The sequence below is a fragment of the Amblyomma mixtum genome, chromosome 2, assembly GCF_055824585.1.
Source record: "Amblyomma mixtum isolate Tamu chromosome 2, ASM5582458v1, whole genome shotgun sequence".
Taxonomy (NCBI): Eukaryota; Metazoa; Arthropoda; class Arachnida; order Ixodida; family Ixodidae; genus Amblyomma; species Amblyomma mixtum.
In genome coordinates, this window is record NC_143013.1 from 186,512,598 (window position 1) to 186,531,534 (window position 18,937).

General features: G+C 46.2%; 1 protein-coding gene across 1 annotated transcript in view; it reads right to left on the minus strand.

Annotated features, from left to right (window-relative positions):
* LOC149361834 (uncharacterized) overlaps positions 1 to 2,695 on the minus strand; it is a 30,024-nt gene extending 27,329 nt beyond the window's left edge. The window contains exon 1 of the mRNA XM_089569600.1: positions 2,651 to 2,695. Coding sequence (XP_089425726.1) covers positions 2,651 to 2,695 — 45 coding nt within the window. The remainder of the gene's footprint in view (positions 1 to 2,650) is intronic.
* Positions 2,696 to 18,937: the final 16,242 nt, after the last annotated feature.

The window sequence follows — 18,937 nt, forward strand, 5'->3', positions numbered from 1 at the left end:
AGACATCCCCCGTCAATTACCTCATCGAACCCCTTACACCGTCTACTGATCATCGTCGCCGAGGCCGTGAAATTGTCCACACCGACCGCCTCAAACCATACTACGATCCCGCCGTCGTCACATCTCCCTAGGCCGCCAGGATGGCGCCTTTTCGCCCGGGGGAAGTTGTAAGACAGGCCTTCGGCTCCCGAACCTTGGGCGGCTGGCGTGAGGAAGAAGAGGACGAACACAACGGCACCGATGCTCGAGCGTGTGCTCTGATCGCTGCCGCTGGGACTGATCGCTGCCTCTGGACAAGCTGAGACGTACCGCTAGCCGTTCGCGACGCAGCGCCTTCGTAGACGTCCTACACTACACTCTAATAAATGAACTTTGTGCGTGCCTGCTGTACGACTTGCTGAATAATCTAGATGGTCAGACTGCACCGACATCTCTCTCACTGTTTTTAAAATAAAATGTAAGCAATTGCTGGAATTATCAACATCTGGCGTCTCACAAATTGACATGTGATACTTGGCAAGCGTGGAAATACGTAATATCGCACAAACGGCAAAGAAATCAGTTATCGCTAACCATATATGATATAGGTCCTCACTCTTTGTGAATACTTTTATACAGACAGCAACGATGATATACAATTACTTTCAACTTCCAACACCGGCACTTATTTTGCACGAGTACTGTGACAGGCATCTATCGATCAAAAAGCTGGGTTAATATGTGCGCATTCGAGTACCATATCATTGGCAGTATTTTGCTTGGGCCTGTTTTACTGGTTTGGTTTATGGGGTTTAACGTCCCAAAGCGACTAAGGCTATGAGAGACGCCGTAGTGGAGGGCTCCGGATATTTCGACCACCTGGGTTCTTTAACGTGCACTGACATCGCACAGTACACGGGCCTCGAATTTCTCCTCCAAAGAAATTCAGCCGCCGCGACCGGGATCGGGATCGAACCCGCGTCTTTCGGGCCAGCAGCCGAGCACCATAGCCACTGAGCCACCGCGGCGGCACCTGTTTTACTGTGTGACGAAACGGTCATGTCGATTAGCGAATAGCGCGCCTTTCCAGGCATGGAATTCATTCCGTTATTGCGTTTGTTGAGGAAATCTATGCAACTGAATATACAGTGTCTGTTCTGAAAGTAGTAGGACTCATTTTTTGAAATAAAATTTATTCATGAGAGTAATACAAACGATTATAATTTTTCAAAGTAGCAGCCTTCCGCACCTACACACTGCTGCCAATGAGTTTTCCAGTTTTCGTACGCCTCCAGGAACGCATGGACCGGAATGCTGTTGAGCTCCCTCGTCACGGCCTGTTGGACCGCCTCTACCGATCCGTGATGCTTCCCCTTGAGCGTCGCTTTTATTCTCGGGATTAGAAAAATCTAGCGGGGCCAGGAGGGGGGGGGGGGGGGGGGGGGGCTGAGGCAGCGTTGCCGCAGTGTGCTGGGCAAAAAATCGGGGTCCTCATTCCCATGATGAAGAAGATCGTGGCAGATCGCTTTCCGTTTGGCTTTTGCTCCTCTGACAACACTCCCGGCACCAACTTCGCGCACACTTTCCTCATGGCTAAATTTTCTGTCACAATCTCAAAAACTTGTGTTTGAGGAATGCTCAAGTCATCAGCAATCATTTTGATACTCATACTACGGTCACTGGTCAGTAAATTATTCACTCGCTACACGTTTTAGTTGGTCTTGCTGGTCGAAGGGCGTCCGGAGCGGTCGTCGTCTTCCACTCTTTCTTTACCTCCTGGGAGCAGCTTGCGCCACTAAAAGAACACCTGATCTACCCATGGCAGCGTCACCGTAGGCCTCCTTAATCATGTCGTAAGTATCTTCGCCTGCTTTACCAAGATTTACACAAAATTTGATCGCGTATCGCTTATCCAGCAAACGCTACATGATTCTGCGTGACGAGACGCTTCGACAGGTGTTCACAGTACAAGCGACCTGCTCTCTTCAACGGCCGAGAGCCGACTGCCGATTTTCCCCAGCATTCCCAATATCGCCCTTCAACGATCCTGTACGCGCAGACCGCCTCTCATCCGCCCGTTCGCCCAAGAAAAAATCAGTCCTACTACTTTCAGAACAAACCCTGTAGGACTAGAGATTTCTTCAGAAAGTTCTGCGCTACCGTAACCTGTAGTCCTCAAAATGGTCACATCATTAATTAACAAACTGTATTGCGAAGAAGGATTGCCTATGCACCGCGTGTCATTAACGGTGTAATCGCTGACGCGAGCGCAAGATTCTAGCCATGCTTTTTTCCGTGCACTCTGCGCATTGGACTGCAAAGGAACGTGGGACTACCCTCGCACGCAGAACGGAATTCTGCTCTCATGTCGGGAACACTAGAGGAGGGCTTGTACGAGACCCGCACACATTTTTTCCATGCCGCTATTATATTTCATTTGCTTACGAGCCGCATGAGTCCTAAACCACCAAACGTCTATCAAATTAGCGTACCTGTCATAAAATGCTCGACGCATTTTAGAGAGCTTATCTATAGTCTTCTCTGGTGAGAAAAGAAACATCACACCGCAGAGAGCGCCAAAGAGTAGCCTAGGAAACATCTCGTTTGCAAAATCCGAATCACCGAAACCATGAGAATATCGCGTTGCTGCCCTGACCGTTAGTTTACTTACAGAATAAACCACGGCGATCTTCTTGAGGTCCTTGTCGCTGACCATGTTGATGATGGCAAGGAAAGGGCTCCTTCTTCAGCTTCATCTTCTACTCGTGTTGCTTTAGCCTGTGTATTTCTTCTTTCTCTTTTTCCACTCTTTATTCTTCGTTCTTACCGCTCTCTCAGTCCAGAAACAGTGACAAAATATTAATAATGATGAAGCAGGCGTTAAAAAAGAATTCTAGTTTCTCGATGTTGTACAACAGATATAACATCTAAAGCATCAATAGGAAACAAGGGTTGAATAAAACTCGGTCTGAATCGATCACGTACCACGCTATAAATTCAAAAAGACTACTCTCAACATTGGAGAGGATATTAGCCACCGGGAACGAACACAATAACCCGTTATAGATCACTAGTCCGCGCCCAAAGCAGTAAGTGCGGTGTGCGCCGCTGCACGCGTGTATTTTTCGCTGATGTATGCAGGAGAGGCGGGTTCACATGATAGACTAGTGCTCGGTGGCACATGGAGCACAACTCGATCTTTGTCTTATGTTAAACTATAGGTGCCACCGCATGACTATAGGCTCCATAGAGTTTCTTACTATTACCTAGAGGGAAAGCTGGTAGCCCGTCTATGGGAGTTTGCATGGCGACCCCTCGAGACCACTTCAGCCACCATGCGTGCTCAAAGCATCATGGGGCGGTGAGCTACTTGTTGCGGAATTGCAACTTTTGGCCAAAAAATAATAGAAAAATAAAGCTGTTTGATAACTACAAACGTCCTAATATTCAATATCTTGTCTAATGATTGCAACAAACGAACAGAAAAGTATTTAAGTGCAAAGTTTGCCCAAAATAAGAGACGACTCGCTCTCCTATTGGCCTAGTAATGAACACTATAACAACTAATATTTCGTAATTAACAGGCGCACTTTTAAAAGTAAATATGTTTTCAAAAAAGATGTTGTTGCTTAAATACTATAAGAGGTTTTTTAATGGCATTTCGGAAAAGTGAAACCTTTTATTGGCGTCGTGCGTCGTCGCGTTTTCACTACTATGGGTTTTGCACACTGCGTTCGCGCGAAAGTCGTCTGCGCACACACGAACAGCGTTTTCGGAATGACACATCTTAGTAGTGCCACTCCATGTTCCCGAAAAATTACGACTGTGCCGCAACAAGTAGCTCACCACCCCATGATGCTTTGGGCGTCCATGGTGGCTGAAGTGCAGCGCCGTCAGCTTTCCCTCTAGGTAATAGTAAGAAACTCTATGATAGGCTCCCCTCTTTCTCTCCACAAATCGATATATGCTAGTGGTGAAAAAAAATTGCAGTGGCTTAGCTTGGTTAAGCCCGGTAATTGTGAAAGCAATATCCGTAGCTACGCCATGGTTCAGCTGGTAGTCTAGTTGGTGGTGGTGCTTGTGGTTAGACTTGTGGTGATGCATCGGTTATACAATTCAATGAAATGCAATCCAATCCAATCTAATCCAATATAATCTAATCTAATTCAATCCAATCCAATCCAATATGCTAATTTGGTAGCTACCGGCCTCGCTACGCGACGGGCTGAAAGTGCAACTAGTTTTGCTTTCGCAATAAAAATTGTCTCCTTTATCAGATAGTCATTGCAGATTGGCTTGGTGAGCCCACTTCTGTCTCCTCAGGACATAAGCGTACGTGCACTGCTTTGAGATGCTGCTGCTGAGAGATGACTTATGTTCGCTTTTATGCATGTTTTGTTTGAAACCCAAAACATAGCTCCTCAGACATACGAGCTCAGCGCAAAGCTGTTAGGGATCATTATTGATTTGATTTTCTCCCTTGCTGGATATAATACTAGCACCACTCGTATTCGCTTCTTATGCTCTTAGGCAATGACCAGCAACTTGCTAATAACACGGCTAAAGTATATAGTAGTTCACGATTTGCGCTACACACCCTCATGACAGACCTCCAGGGGCAAAGGATAAAAAATTAAATCATATTTAGCATGATGCAGCAAGCAATGGAGAGGCAAAAAATCGGGCGCGTTTAAGGGATAGTAGACCAGAAATTAGGTTAAACACAAGAGGAATCGCGTTTCTGGCATGAGGTTGTCAATGCCTGCAGCCCAAATCTCTCTCTCATTACCGCACGTATCTATAAGCGCGATTCAGGCCTCCACACTCCCAGGAAGCCAGTCATGCGCATTTCCTTTCCTTAAAATGATCGAGTGTAAAACATTGTCAACGACAAAGCTAATGAACACAACGAACGCCGAAGGCCTACGGCTTCAGCGCAGCGTTTCTGGCACAACGTTGTCAATGCCAACGCATGCAACGCACACCTGCCACGACCGCCACGTTGCTTAAAGTACGATTGAGGTGTCCACTGTTCTGAGAGGGCAGTTACGCGGCTTCCCTCTGGCTCAGGTGTCCACCGATATTTGTGACACAGTTATTTCGCCATTTTAATTCCTCAAAAACGAATTTGCCCATTTTGCCCTCTGCTTTCCAAGCTTCCTCTCCATTGGATTCGCAGCTTAAAGTGCGACTAAGGTGTCCACTCCTGGTTACAACGGACAACGGTGGCAGTGACGGCGACGCCGCGTGAGGAAGTGAGGAAGGAAACAGATTAACAGCGCGATGGAAGAAAAACAATATAGAAGAAACACGAAACACAGGACGGGCGCCCATCCTATGTTTCATGTTTCTTCTATTTTGTCCTTGTTCCGTCGCGCTGTTATTCTGTGCCGTAGAACGTGTCAACCAACTAGCGCCGATGAGATTCTTCTTAGAGGAAGGAAAGCGCTGGCTAACCAAGCAGGCGACACTGTCTCTCGACAGAAAGCCAGCCGCAGCTGAGTGGTTACTGAAGTTGGGACGAAAAGATGCCCCTTACCATGTAAATGCAGCGTCGTAGTGCGAGTATCCTAATACTTGAAGCGGCCCCAGCAACATCGGCCCTGGCATATAACTTTGACCCGAATTACACGTTTCTTCATCAGCCATCTTTGGAACCCTCTCCTTGGCAGCGTACCCAGGACACTGGCAATCGACGACTAAGTATCATGCGTAACGTTCACCGTTAAGTGACGGAAGCAGAGCACCCTCTCCCAGCCGACGCCATACGCGCGCTTCAAGCTTACGCGGACACAAGCACGAACGGCGACATTCTGCACACCAGTCTCGTTTGTCCAGCGCTCCCTGGTGTACTTCAGACATGTTTTTAATGCCGCGCATCTTTGTTCTGTTTGTTTGTTCACGCTGTAAGGCGCCGGCAGACGGCAATATCTTTTCCTGTGTGACGCGAGATGGAACTAGGCTTATCTCAATTGATGGTGCCGAAGCGCGACTGCTTAAACATTTTTCTAGATTGCTGTAGTTGCTTTTCGTTGCTTATCTCGGAGGTTCCTTACCAGATTTAAACTGATCGCGGTCAAGAGCTGCACGAATTCTTATCGAATACCGCCGAAGACGCTGGTTGCAACGACGCCGTCGAGTCAGTCAATTCTATGTCGGGCAGGTATGCCTCAACAATTTTGTTTGGAAGCCTTTTCGCAGTCTTCCCGCTCACCGGCCTGCTATCACGAGTACGTGACGTCTACGGGAGGTACTAACGGGTGTCCTTGTCCCCCTGGGAGCCGCGGAAGCAACCCATGCCGTCCCGAAGAAGCAGATCACGAGAAAGCCGCAGAAGCCGTCTCAGCCAAAGACGAACAGCCAAGCAGTCGTCGTCTCCCGACACGTTCACCAGAATACGGACTACTACTTGACCGTAGGCGAGTAACGGACTCCTCAGTGCCGACGTCAAACATGACTACGACACCAGCCTCCATTAATTTGCACCATTCCTGATTACCTCATCTTTCCAAAATAAGGGCCGGGGACGCGAAGGGCCTACGATTTAATGAGGATAATGAGGGAGGGAAAAAGAAAATTTCGGCATTTGCCCACCTCCGTTTTCATCTGCATAATAAACAGTGAAATTGCAATGACAAAGCGTCAGTCAATTTTCAGAAAATCGCAATGCGGCCTCAAGGAGATTGCAACAAAATTGCATGCAGATCTGTCAAATATGAATATTATTATTTTGATGAATTTTCATCTAGCATTATTGCAGGTGCAGCCTAGCTTGTTCTAAAACACCAGCGCTTCAAATATCAGGAAAAATGAAGGAACATTCCTCCCAACTCCTCTGAAGCTAAAGACTCCCAAGAATGCTATGAGCTCCACTAAGCGTCTTGACAGCATACCCATAAACTGCAATTCATTGAAAAAAAAGCAGCGCACAGTTTACCATATGCTCGCCAAACACAAAAATATCTTCCTGCAACTCCATGAGGGCCGGATTCTGAAGCGCTTCTTACCTCCCTAAGGGCGCTTCAGACAAAGACGACCTGAACGTCCCTTACTAAGGGGCCATCACTAAGTTAGGGCTTGTTTGGTGCTTCCCCGCGCTTAAGAAGTCGGCATGTTACCTTTATGCTTCCCAACCTCGCACCGCTACCTGCTGGCATGCTTCTCACGGCATTGCAAGCGGTACGCTCATTTGCGCACGGCTCTATTGCGTGTCGTGCACAACGGCGACGAGCGCCACGATTAGTTTTCTCGGCTGCTCTTTCCCGTGTGCACACATGGGCACAACGGTCTGCAGCTTTGGTTCGAAGCGATTAAATCCATGTCCCGGAAGTCGACGTGGAAGAATGCCGCTGCCGATGTTCTCCCAGGACAGGAGCTTTTAAAGCCACGTGAGATTTTTGAGCCGCGCGAACGAACTTTTGTGCGGCCATGTGCACGAGCTTTCACTGGAATCCACCACTATGGCGTTTCGCCGATAGGCTCAATCCGCTTTAGCACTACAGTGACAACGACTTATTTGCCCGGTACCGCTTTTCAAAACAAACAGTGATCGCTGTACTGGACGAGCAGCTCTTATATGCGAGTGCAGAGAATCGAGGACGTTCGCTAGAGCCTGCCCTGAAACTTTACTTCACGCTCCGATTTTATGGAACTGGCGCTGTGCAGACTGTGGTGGGTGACCTGTTGAATGTTTCGCAGCCGACTGTCAGCAGAAGCATGTGTGAAATGACGCAAAAGATCTGTGTGTGCCTCTTTCAAAATTACTTCCGCCTGCCCAGTGCTTCAGATGCAAAGACGGCGGAAACATACGCCACCGTATGTTTTTCCGGTGTTACTGGGGGCATTGACTGTAAGCATGTGCCCATAAAAAGCCCCGGTGGCGGCAACGCTGCATTGTACAGAATCAGTAAACGTATCTTCCCTGTAAATATGCAGGTAGGTAACATTTGTTGCCCTCCAATATTTCATGTCTAGTATAATTATTGTTCTTTGGCAAGAAATGCCAGTGCGTCTCTTCGGAAGTACTATCGGCGACAAAAGTAGTATACTCCACGCGGCGGGAGCCGGAGCAATGGAAAACTGCGTTTTAACGCCATGTGCAGGCGGCATCTGGGATCGAGACAGCCAATCTGTGACCATTATTATCAGCAGGCATGTCGCTTGACTCGTTTCAACGTTTCATGCTTTTGCTCGCCAAAATGCCGAGCGGCGCCGCAGCAGTAGCAATCTGGTGGCCCTCTTTTCATTTTGTGTCTTCTTTTTTTCAACGCGCGTTCGAGATATGGCTTGAGAGCCGGCGCGGGCACCGTCATGATGCAATCGAAAGCCCGCGCGCGCGTGGCTAACTTGGCGTTGGAAGTAGCGCATTTTTCAAACATTGAAACCAGCCAAGTGACATGCCTACTGATAATAAAGGTCACAGATTGGCCATCTGGGTCCGAGGTGCCGTCTGTAGATGGGGGTGCAACGCAGTTTTCCACTGGGAGTTGACAGTTGACAGCCGTGCTGTGTGGACGTAGGTTTAGGTGCTCTTCGGATCACGCGTGGAGACCGGGACCGGACTGACTGCGAGAGCGACTGCGTAAAATAGATGAGTACTTTCCTTTAATAGTTTTAAAAGTGTGTTTAGTTTTTTAGGCTGTTAGGGGAAGTGCCGGTTAGGGAATAGAATTTAGGTCAGTGACCTATATTTGGCCGGCTGTTGTTTCAGTGCTTTTTTGTGCGTTATCTTTTAGAGAGAGCTATTTTTTTCTGAGTGTTCGATTGGGATTTGCGGTAGGCAGAATTTTTATTTTATTTGTGCCCGTGTTTTCAAGTGTTTTTTGTTCAAGCGTTTTTTTTTGCCTTGAGCCTTGGCATTTGATCTTGGCATTTGATGGAAGTAATATTCGAGTGTTGCTGAGATGGTTAAGCTACTGAAGGTTAGATGTATGGAGTGTGAGGAATCGGTGAATTTAAAAGAAACGCGGTTCGATTCAGTGAAGGAGGCCGAAGGCGCAGATTTTATGTGCAAATTCTGCGTATTAGGTGCACGCCTGGACAGGGCTAAATAGGCGAACAGCAAACTAGTGCTAAGGATAGATTCTCTAGAAACCGAGTTGCAGATAGAGAGGGCAGAGAAGCGCAAGCTTCAAGAACAGCTTTGTCAGTTGGAGTCAAAAACGGCTGACACCGCCACTGGAAGCCACAATGGCGGGCATTCCAGCGCCAGCCACATGGATGGGGCTTGCACTGGCATGGACAGCGATAAAACAGTAGGTCAGACATGTTCAGGCAGGAATATCTACGCACAGGTGGCAGCCGGGAAGTCGAAAGGCGATACTGAGAAAGGGAACGAGCTAATTCCAGGAAATTAGGTCACAGTCGCTGATAAGAGGCAGCAAGATCCGGAAGATAGGAGGGAGGGGCAGAGTAGGCTAGTGCTTATCGCTGGTGACTCAAACATGAGGCGCTGCAAAAGAACTATTCTGGACCGTGTGAAGGGTGTTAGGCCGGTAGCAGTCGGGGTGTTTCCAGGAAAGACAATGGACGATGTTCTGAGAGCTACAAAAAGTGAACTTTCCGAGAAGGTTGCAGGGCGTAACTTGGTAGTGGTAGCGGCGGGGCTAAATGATGTCCTGAATGGTATCGCCGCACAAGTAGGGAAAAGCTTAGCTGAGCGAGTTGGCGGTATAAGGGCGATAGCACAGCAAGCGCCGATCGTGGTGTGTACAGTGCCGGAGGTACAAGGAAGGAATGTAGAGGTTGCTAAAGACGTTGTGAATCTTAATCGAGAGATCAGGCAGTTAGCCTCGAGAAAGGCTTTGAGGTGGTAGACATAAACAAGGAAGTGCACAGAGCAGGTTTGGGCAGAGACTTTGGACGAGATGGCATTCATTTCAGTGGAAAGGTAGGAGAAGAGATAGGCTGGCGCCTGGGAGGCCGAGGGGTAGCTTTTTTAGGGGGTCCATGGTTGCTCAGGGCGTAGGGGTAGGTAGAAGCGATGTAAATGTAACAATGGCGGCTGATCCCAACAAAATGGCCACTAGGAGGCCCAGAAAGAAAACTACGAAAAAGAAATTTAACGCCAGGATCAGTTACATAAACATGCAAGGGGGTAAAAAGAGCGAAATGGCTAGAAATAGAACAGCAGTTAAAGGACGAAGCAGTCGGTGTGTACGCTCTATGCGAGACACATCTGAGGGATCTAGAAGATCCACCTTTCATCGATGGCTATGTCTGGGAAGGGTGCAACAGAACAACAACGGAGAAGAAGGGAGGAGGAGTAGGTATGATGATACATCAAGGAACAAATTGGCAAAGAATAAAATCAACTTGCAACGAACATGTCTGGGTATCAGGTACAATTGCTGGCAAAAGGAGACATGGCTAGGGGTAAAAAAAACAAGGATCTAGTTAAGTGCCTCAATGACGATATAAAGCAGATTGGAGACATTAACGGCCACATCGAGGATCTGGATGGATACAAAGATTGTAACGGGAAGTTAATGCTAGACTTGTGTGAGCGGCACAACCTAGTTATTGTCAATAGAGAAACTAAATGTAAGGGACAAATCGCGTGGGAATCCCGTAACAGGCAAACAACCATTGACTACTGTCTAATGTCGCAGGGCATCTATAGCAAGCTCGCAATAATGGAAATAGATGGAGAAGGGAAGTAGTCTAGGAAGTGATCATAAACGTATTAGTCTACAATTGGGAGCCCTAGTCAAAAGGGAAATGCAGCGAAGTCAAAAAGACAACGCAAAATTAAACGATGAACAAATAGCGCTAATATCATCCGATATAGAAGAAGAAATTGAGAAACGCCGCCTGGAAAAGTGGGATTATAATCAGTTAGAACTGCTCATCGCTACAAAAATGAAACAAAAGAAAGAAGTAAACCGCTGGAGAGGAAAGAGGAAGCCACGAAGCTGGTGGAATATGGAAATTAAGGAGGCCATCGAACAACGACGGGTGGCTTCAAGGTAACACAGAGAAGCAAAGAGGGCGCAGTTATCAGAAGAGGAAATAGGCGAAAAATGGGAATGTTATCGACAAAAGAAACAGCAAGTTCAGGTCCTAGTCCAGGCTAAAATGAAGCAGTCCTCTGATAAATGGCTGGCTGAAGTTCGCGAGGCAAATAAAGGGGGGGGGCCAAGAAAATTCTGGAACCATATAAGCTGGCTGGGAAAAACAAATCAAAGAACGCAGGAACAGATTATAGATGCTGAGGGAAAATGTTTAGAGGGAGACGATGCTGTGGACTACATTACGTCATTTATACCTGCGTCTTTTAGCAACGACAGTAGGGTAATGTCCCCAAGTGAGGCGGCAACACAGGACAGCACAATAGAGAACAGCTTAGAACTGACTAGTCTTAACTAGGAAAAGGCGGAAGCGAATATTCCTAAAACCACATCCGCAGAGATAAACGGAATTCCAATTAAGCTGATTAATGAACTTGGCCCAAGAAGCAAGGAAGCGCTGATAAAAGCATTGGAGACAGTCATAACAAATCAGCAAATTCCGCACAGCTGGAGACAGAGTAAAATGAATTTGATTTATAAAGGGAAAGGAGATAAGATGAATATAAAATCCTTCCGTCCGATTACGATAACATCTGTTATGTGCAGGCTGGCAATGCAGGCGGTGAAATTAAAAATACAGTCATGTGTAGAAGGTAATAGGATACTCGGAGAACTTCAGAATGGGTTCAGAAGGGGTAGGCGCTTAGATGACAGCCTGTTCGTGCTTACCCAATGCATAGAAATAGCTAAGGCGGAAAACAGATCTCTGTTTTTAGCCTTTCTGGACATAAGCGGTGCATACGATAACGTGAACAGGGAACTCCTGTGGATCATATTGAAAGATTTAGGTATCGGTGATGAGGTAGTTGATTTTCAAACACAAAATCTACCGAGATAATGAAGTTGAAATTACATGGGAAGGGAAAAAAAGTACCACAACTGTGGGGGTGCACAAAGGATTAAGGCAAGGTTGTCCTCTATTACCGCCGCTGTTCATGCTTTATGTGATAAATATGGAAAGAAGGCTATAAGAAAGTAATCTGGGTTGTAATCTGTCGTACAGATTAGGCGGAAATGTAGTTGAACAGCGACTCCCGGGTTTGATGTACGCGGACGATATTGTACTGTTAGCAGATAGCCAGGAAGATTTACAAACTTTGGTTAATTGCTGTGGAGACCAAGTAGTCGCTCTAGGATTCAGTTTTAGCGCAACTGAGTCAGGTGTGTTGATTTTGAACGATACAACTGATGAGGTGCTTACAATACAAGGCCACGAAATACCCAAAGTGGCCGAATACAAATACCTCGGGGTATGGCATAACGAAGGAAAAGGATGAACAGTCTCTTAGGGCAAAAGGACGATGAGACGCCGGGATAATGAAACATAGGGCATTAGGGGGTACAACAAATATGAAGTACTAAGAGGTATTTGGAAAGGAATAATGGTGCCGGCACTTACTTTCGGCAACGCGGTTCTGTGCTTAAGGGCAGAAGTTAAGTCGAGTTTAGACGTAAATCAGAGAGATGTTGGAAGATTAGCACTAGGTGCCCACGGCAAAACCACAAACGAGGCAGTACAAGGGGATATGGGCTGGGAATCTTTCGAGGCATGGGAAGCTAAGAGTATAATACTCTATGAAGAACGCCTAAGGAAATTGGACGATAACAGGTGGGCAGATAATGTATTTAAATATTTATACAGAAAGAGCGCTGACTCACAGTGGCGGAAAAGAACTAGAAAACTAACCAGTAAGTATGCCGGTCCTGAGGACGGAGAAAGAAAGAGCATTAAACGACAAGTTAAAAGCGCGGAAGTTAAAAATTGGATGAATTCAATGGAAAAGAAACATAGTGTAGAACTATATCGATACTGGAAAAGGCAGATCAGGAAAGAATTTTTCAATGATAACTCAGGAGGCAGTGCCCTACTTTTTGAAGCTAGGTTAGGGTGTCTTAGAGCGCGCAGCTACAAAAAGAAATTTAACGAAGAAGATGGCACATGTGCAGTGTGTGGTAGTTCTGTGGAAACAATTGAACACCTCATAATCAAATGTGATGGTATCCATCCGGATGTCGATGCAGGCACAGTCACTCTTTCTGAGGCCCTAGGGTTTAGAGATAACTATGGTCATGTAAATAAATCTGTAAAGATGATGGCGAATCTTAATGAGAATTGCCAACACAGTAAACAAAAAAAAAATAATACAGAAAAAAAGCTGAGCATGGTGGCAATTGCCACCACCGCGTTTCAAAGGGGGCGCTCCTATCCATCCATCCATCCACTGCTCCGGCTCCCGCCGCGTGGAATATACCACTTTTGTCCCCGATAGTACCTGTTAGTGTGGCGCTGTCCCCGTGGCGCAGTGCTTATGGTGCTCGGCGGCTGACACGAAAGACGCAGGTTCGATCTCGTCCGCGGCGGTCGCATTTCGATGGATTTTAAATGCTAGAGGCCCGTGCGATGTTCGATGCCTTTCCACGTTAGACTCCCAGGGGGTCAAAATTATATGCAGACCTCCACCATGACGTCTCTCAATGCATGAGTCGCTTTGGGACATTGTACCGCATTAAACCAAACCAAACTCGTTCATGTGAAGCGGTTACAACAATATTAACAAGACCCGTTTAGAGGAGATGCATGCCGAATTATGCGCAGTAACTTGTTCAGCTATTTTACGGCAGCAGAAGTAGTTAAATATGTTCAAATGGGAATATATAGAATGACACGTTGCTGTCTGGTTTTGTCTGCCTCCTTTTTGCACGAAAAACCACATTCGCACACGAATACATGCATAGAACATCACAGCCAGGCATGTAGAGTCTGGCGTAGGTCCACCTAAGCAGATTATTCGGTCCACACTAATCGTTCGCTTAGAATACTGGTTTAATTAAAGCGGTCTGAAAATTAGCAAACAATTTGGCACGCTATCTCCTTCACCTTGGTTGCTAATTATTTGTTTCTATTCTCCTTTATTTTACGCGTTCATATTGTTTCTATGCGTGCGACTTCATTGTGCGGAGATGTTTGTATCAAAGAAAAAATGAATGCTAGGTTCATGATTTATTAGTGTGTTCATTTTTGAGCGGTACAGTGGGTAGGTATAAGCATTCGTTTTGATGTCTGTGTGCACGATGTTCTATGGACGCTGCTGCGTGTAATTGCTCCCTTTCGTCACACTGTTCCGCGCAGGGCATTCTAACTGGACCCGTACTTCTACTAGAAGAAGCGGACTTTTTATCCGCCCTCATTATTTGCTAGCGGACGGCTGTGCACATAAGCGAGGTCCCAAACTGTCGTTGTCACACGAGCACAACAATGTCGTCTTCATCGGAGTCACTGCAGAAGTCATCCCCAGAGTGTGTGTCGACAAGTCTCTCTGCTATCCGCACCATAAAGTGAATGAAGATCTATCAAAATTTTTGTATCGGCTAGTCGATGATTCATCTTAAGGCAGGTAATAGCAGCGCAAAAAAACGGAGACACAAGAGAGACACAACCAACAGGACTGGCGCTGAACTAACGACTGAAATTTTATTGAAAACGGCAGGGCTTTAAATACAAACAGGCCATCACAATTCCAAGAAGATAATGACTCGCCAAAGATTATATGATGCCAGCATCAAAACCACTCAAATTGATATCACACAACCCGATAATCACGAGAAGGCATGTGCAACTACTCAAAAAACTGGATGAATCATGAAAACAACAGAACAGGATGTAATCTCGTGTCAAAGACTGAGACACGGATGTCTGTAGCGTGGCAAACGCCGAGTTAAAGGCGTGAAAGTAAAACAACGAAATAACAGCCCAGGGGCCCCCGGCAACAACAGAAGTGAAAACTTAAAAAAAAATCGTAGCGAAAACAGCGGCAAGGAACTGAGAGAAAGCAGTAAGGAAAAACAAGGCACCCTGCGAATAGAAGATCTAAAAGCACAAAGGCGGCTAACCAATAGTATATAGAAACCTGATTTCATTCTTCGACAAGGCAATCAATGGCTTGCTCACGCACCAGTCACCTTCTCTGGATATGAGCCAGGCCTCGATCACCTCCCTCTGGCGCTGGTCCCTCGCTCTGACCCTAATTTCGGACTCCCCAAGCATAGGCTCTCACTTGAAGTCGCAGTCCGATCCGCAGTCATACTCGCAAAAACACTTTCTGCATTTCTTGCAGTGGTCTGCCAGATGTCCGCCAGCCAGTCCTGTTGGTTGTGTCTCTCTTGTGCCCCCGTTTTTTTTTTGCGCGACGTGGCAGGCGTTGGCGTCAGTGGCTCAGAAAAGGCGGTTCACTCGAGCAGCACACTCAAACCAAGCACCACGGCATTCAGGACAGAAAATGAGGTTTAGGAAACGCGCCCGGTTTCTCAGTGTGAACGAAGGAAAGTGGTGCGCCCGATTTTGACCAATTAGAGAATCACGGAAATAGGCCCAGATATAAGAATTCCAAAAAAACCGGTCTGATAAGAATTAAAACCGAAAACTCTTTCATCATGGGGTGGTTGTGGCACCCTACTGATAGTTAACTTTTTCCAGGAAGGCTTCTTAGCAGTCAGTATCGAATATGTGCATGTGTGTGACTCCTGCGACTTTTCTGCCACTTTGGAAAAAAGCAAATAACAGGTTATAAAGGGCGGCATCCGGAATATTCCTATTCCGCCAGGTGAATTCGTGACAGGGACTGCATAAGCAGCTTTGCCTTAGCAGGTAACAACCTCGTACGGGTGATGTTGCACTGCAAAAATGTAATGAAGCCGGCAATTCGAATTCAAGAAATCAAACAGAAATATGTAGAATGTATAGTTATGATGAACTAACTTTGTTAAACTGCGCTGCACTAATCGACTGCGCCAAATATAAAATGCAAACCACCTCGCTGCTCATACAAATTCGCCTACGAAGTTACCTCGCTACTTAGATGTGCGTAATTAGTAATCTACGTAGTTGGCCTAAGTTGTCTGCATTTGATAACACGCAACGGCGCCTCATTTGGCTTATTGGTTTTCCAAAGCTCTTTGACCGCATTTCTTTTATTTTATATTTCAACAGAGTACAATCTGCACTTCGCTTTTTACCATTTGGCTTCGCATTTCCATAAATAATATTGAGCACGTTACTGCCTTTCAATTCTTTCAATTTGATGATCCTGTTCGCTTTCGTCGTATCGGGGCGTTTACGCTTGGACTGCTTCAGTGATTAATTCTGTCTCTGCTAATTATTCGCCTAAAGTACTGGTTCAATTAAAGCTGTGTGCAAATGAGGAAGAAATTTTGCACCCTATCTCCCCCGCATTGGTTGCTAAGTGTCTTAATTGTTTTTATTATCCTTTATTTCCCGTGTCGTTCATGTGGTGCCTATGCATGAGATATCTCTGTGAGGAGAATTTTTTATCAAGGAAAAAATGAATCCTTTATTCATGATTTCTTACTTTACTCATTTTTGTACGGGATGGTGTGTCGGTATAAGCACTCGTTTTTATAAGAGTGTGCACGGTGTTCTGTGGACGCTTCTTGATGTCATTTCTCTCTTTTGTCACACTGTTGCGCGCAGTGCATTCAAACTGTACCTGTACATCTACTAGAAGAAGCGGTGTTCTTATCCGCCCTCAATAGCTGCTAGGCTACATCCGCGCATATTCGCGAGGTCGCACAGTATCGTTGTCACACGAGTACAACAATGTCGTCATCATCGAAATCACTGCAGGAGTCGTCCCCGGACTACATCTTCAAAAGACTCTCGGCTTTCCGCACCATAAGTTGAACGAAAATCTCCACGATGAGCCTCACGTCTCTTCGGCACGATCGCATCCCGTTCAGCTTCCTGCAGGAAGCAGCCAGGTCTTGGCGGGCGTCGGCGTCCATAACTCGGAAATGGCGGTTCACTGGAGCAGCACATAAGCAAAGCAAGCACCACGGCATTCACCAGAGCGCCGCTGGGCAGCAGCGGAGGCACAGAAAGCACAGCTCTGAGCGCATTCTTCTGTACTTTACAGCTCTGCTGCGGTAAGATCTACAGGCGCTGCTTCGGAAGGCCACGTGTTGCATGAACACCGTGACCCGACTTCGTGCTGGAAAAGGTTATCGGTGCTTTCTTCGGATCGACGGCTGATAATCGAAGAGGCTTCTGCGAGCCGCTCATCGTATCGTATCCAGCTTGGGCGCAGAATCATCGCTACCGACACCAGTTTCCCCGGATATAAAGGCAGGCCACATCGAAGCCATCATCACTTGGGCAGCAGCGGAGGCACAGAAAGCACAGCTCTGAGCGCATTCTTCTGTACTTTACAGGTTTGTGCGTATACTATATTCCCTATCTCCTCAAATTGTATCACTGCGCCTTTGACTGCTGCCCTTGCAAAAATTATCTTGTAAAATGCATGAAACTGACACGAATGATGGGAGTTGCTATGACTGTGGGCTGCCTATTGAATCTGACCGGGAATGTATGACATGCAGATTGTTTGTGCTAGTATCATTTGGGAAACTGCTGCGGTGTCTCCGAGAGGACTTACAAATCTAAAGGGGAAAGCGCGAGAACACAGTGGCCTTGTCCTATGTGTAGAGGAACTAAGCAAAAGAGGGAGGTCGACTATCCTAACATTGTTGCAATTGCAGAACTCCAGGAATTAGTGAAAAACCTAAGGGAAACCGTCAGTGCTGTTGAGGCAAGTGTCCAGATAATATCTGACAAGTATGACACAGTACTCGCACGGCTTGACAAACAAGAAAACGAGATGACAGACATGAAAAAACGCATTGACCAAATAGAGGGTGACAAAAATGGTCCTGAGATCAGTGCCATCAAATCCGATCTTAATGAGCTTGAATGGCACAACAGAAAGTTGAACTTAGAATTCCATGGAATCCCGCGAACTGACTCTGAAGACCTCCTTGAAAAGGTCAATGAATCTGCAGCATTGCTTGATCTTCCAGAGCTGACACACAACGATGTTACTGCTATACACCGCCTTCCTGCAAAGAAAGAAAAGACACCAGGTATCCTTGTTGGCTTCTGCAGGCAGGCGGACAGAAATACCTGGCTGCAAAACCGCAGGAAATAGCAGGATAGCAGCTCAAATGTGCTGATTCAAGAAAATCTGACAAAATAGGGACGTGCACTTCTACAGGAGGGAAAGCAGTGGGCACGTCAAAAAAATTTCAGCTATGCCTGGTTCAGCCACGGGAAGATACTTGTCAGGCGCAAAAATGGTGAATCGGCAACTGTAATTAAAAGTAGAAGTGATTTGGATGGTCTTCTCTAGGTTGGCTGAGGTCTAGTACGCTAACTACATTGTCATAATGGCTCTCTCACCGGGTAGCCTAGCAAAAGAACTAGGGAAAAAATACATATCTGGTCTGACGTTTTTTCATTTAAATGTACGATCAGCTATGAACAAAGTTGCAGGTTTAGAAGCTCTCTTTAATGAAATTGGATTCAAATTTGACATCATCATATTAACGTAAACATGGTATACGAACAATGTTGACATTTTTTCATTGCCAGGGTACAATGTATTCTGCTTGAATCGTCCTGATCACCGTGGTGCCGGGGTATCCCTGTTAGTTAAGAAAATCTACAGTTATAGCTTACTGCAAGAATACACATGCTGAAACGTTGATTTTGAAATGCTGTCATTAGCGGTGAACAACTATGTCATTTCCACTTTATATCGCCCACCAAATGGAAATTACTCAAAATTATTGATGCATCTGGAAACTTTCTTTTACAACGTTTACACTGATAAACTTAAAATTGTATGCGGGGGTGATTTCAATCTTGACATGCTGGTCGATAACAATGCTAGTCGTGAAATAACATGGTAGTTCGAGAGTTTTGGTCTATTTAATGCTATCAATCTGCCTACAAGAGTTACGGTTCACTCGTCAACTTCAATAGATTTATTTGTTGCCAATGTTAGTAGAGACGACATTAAAGCTAGTACTGCCGCCGC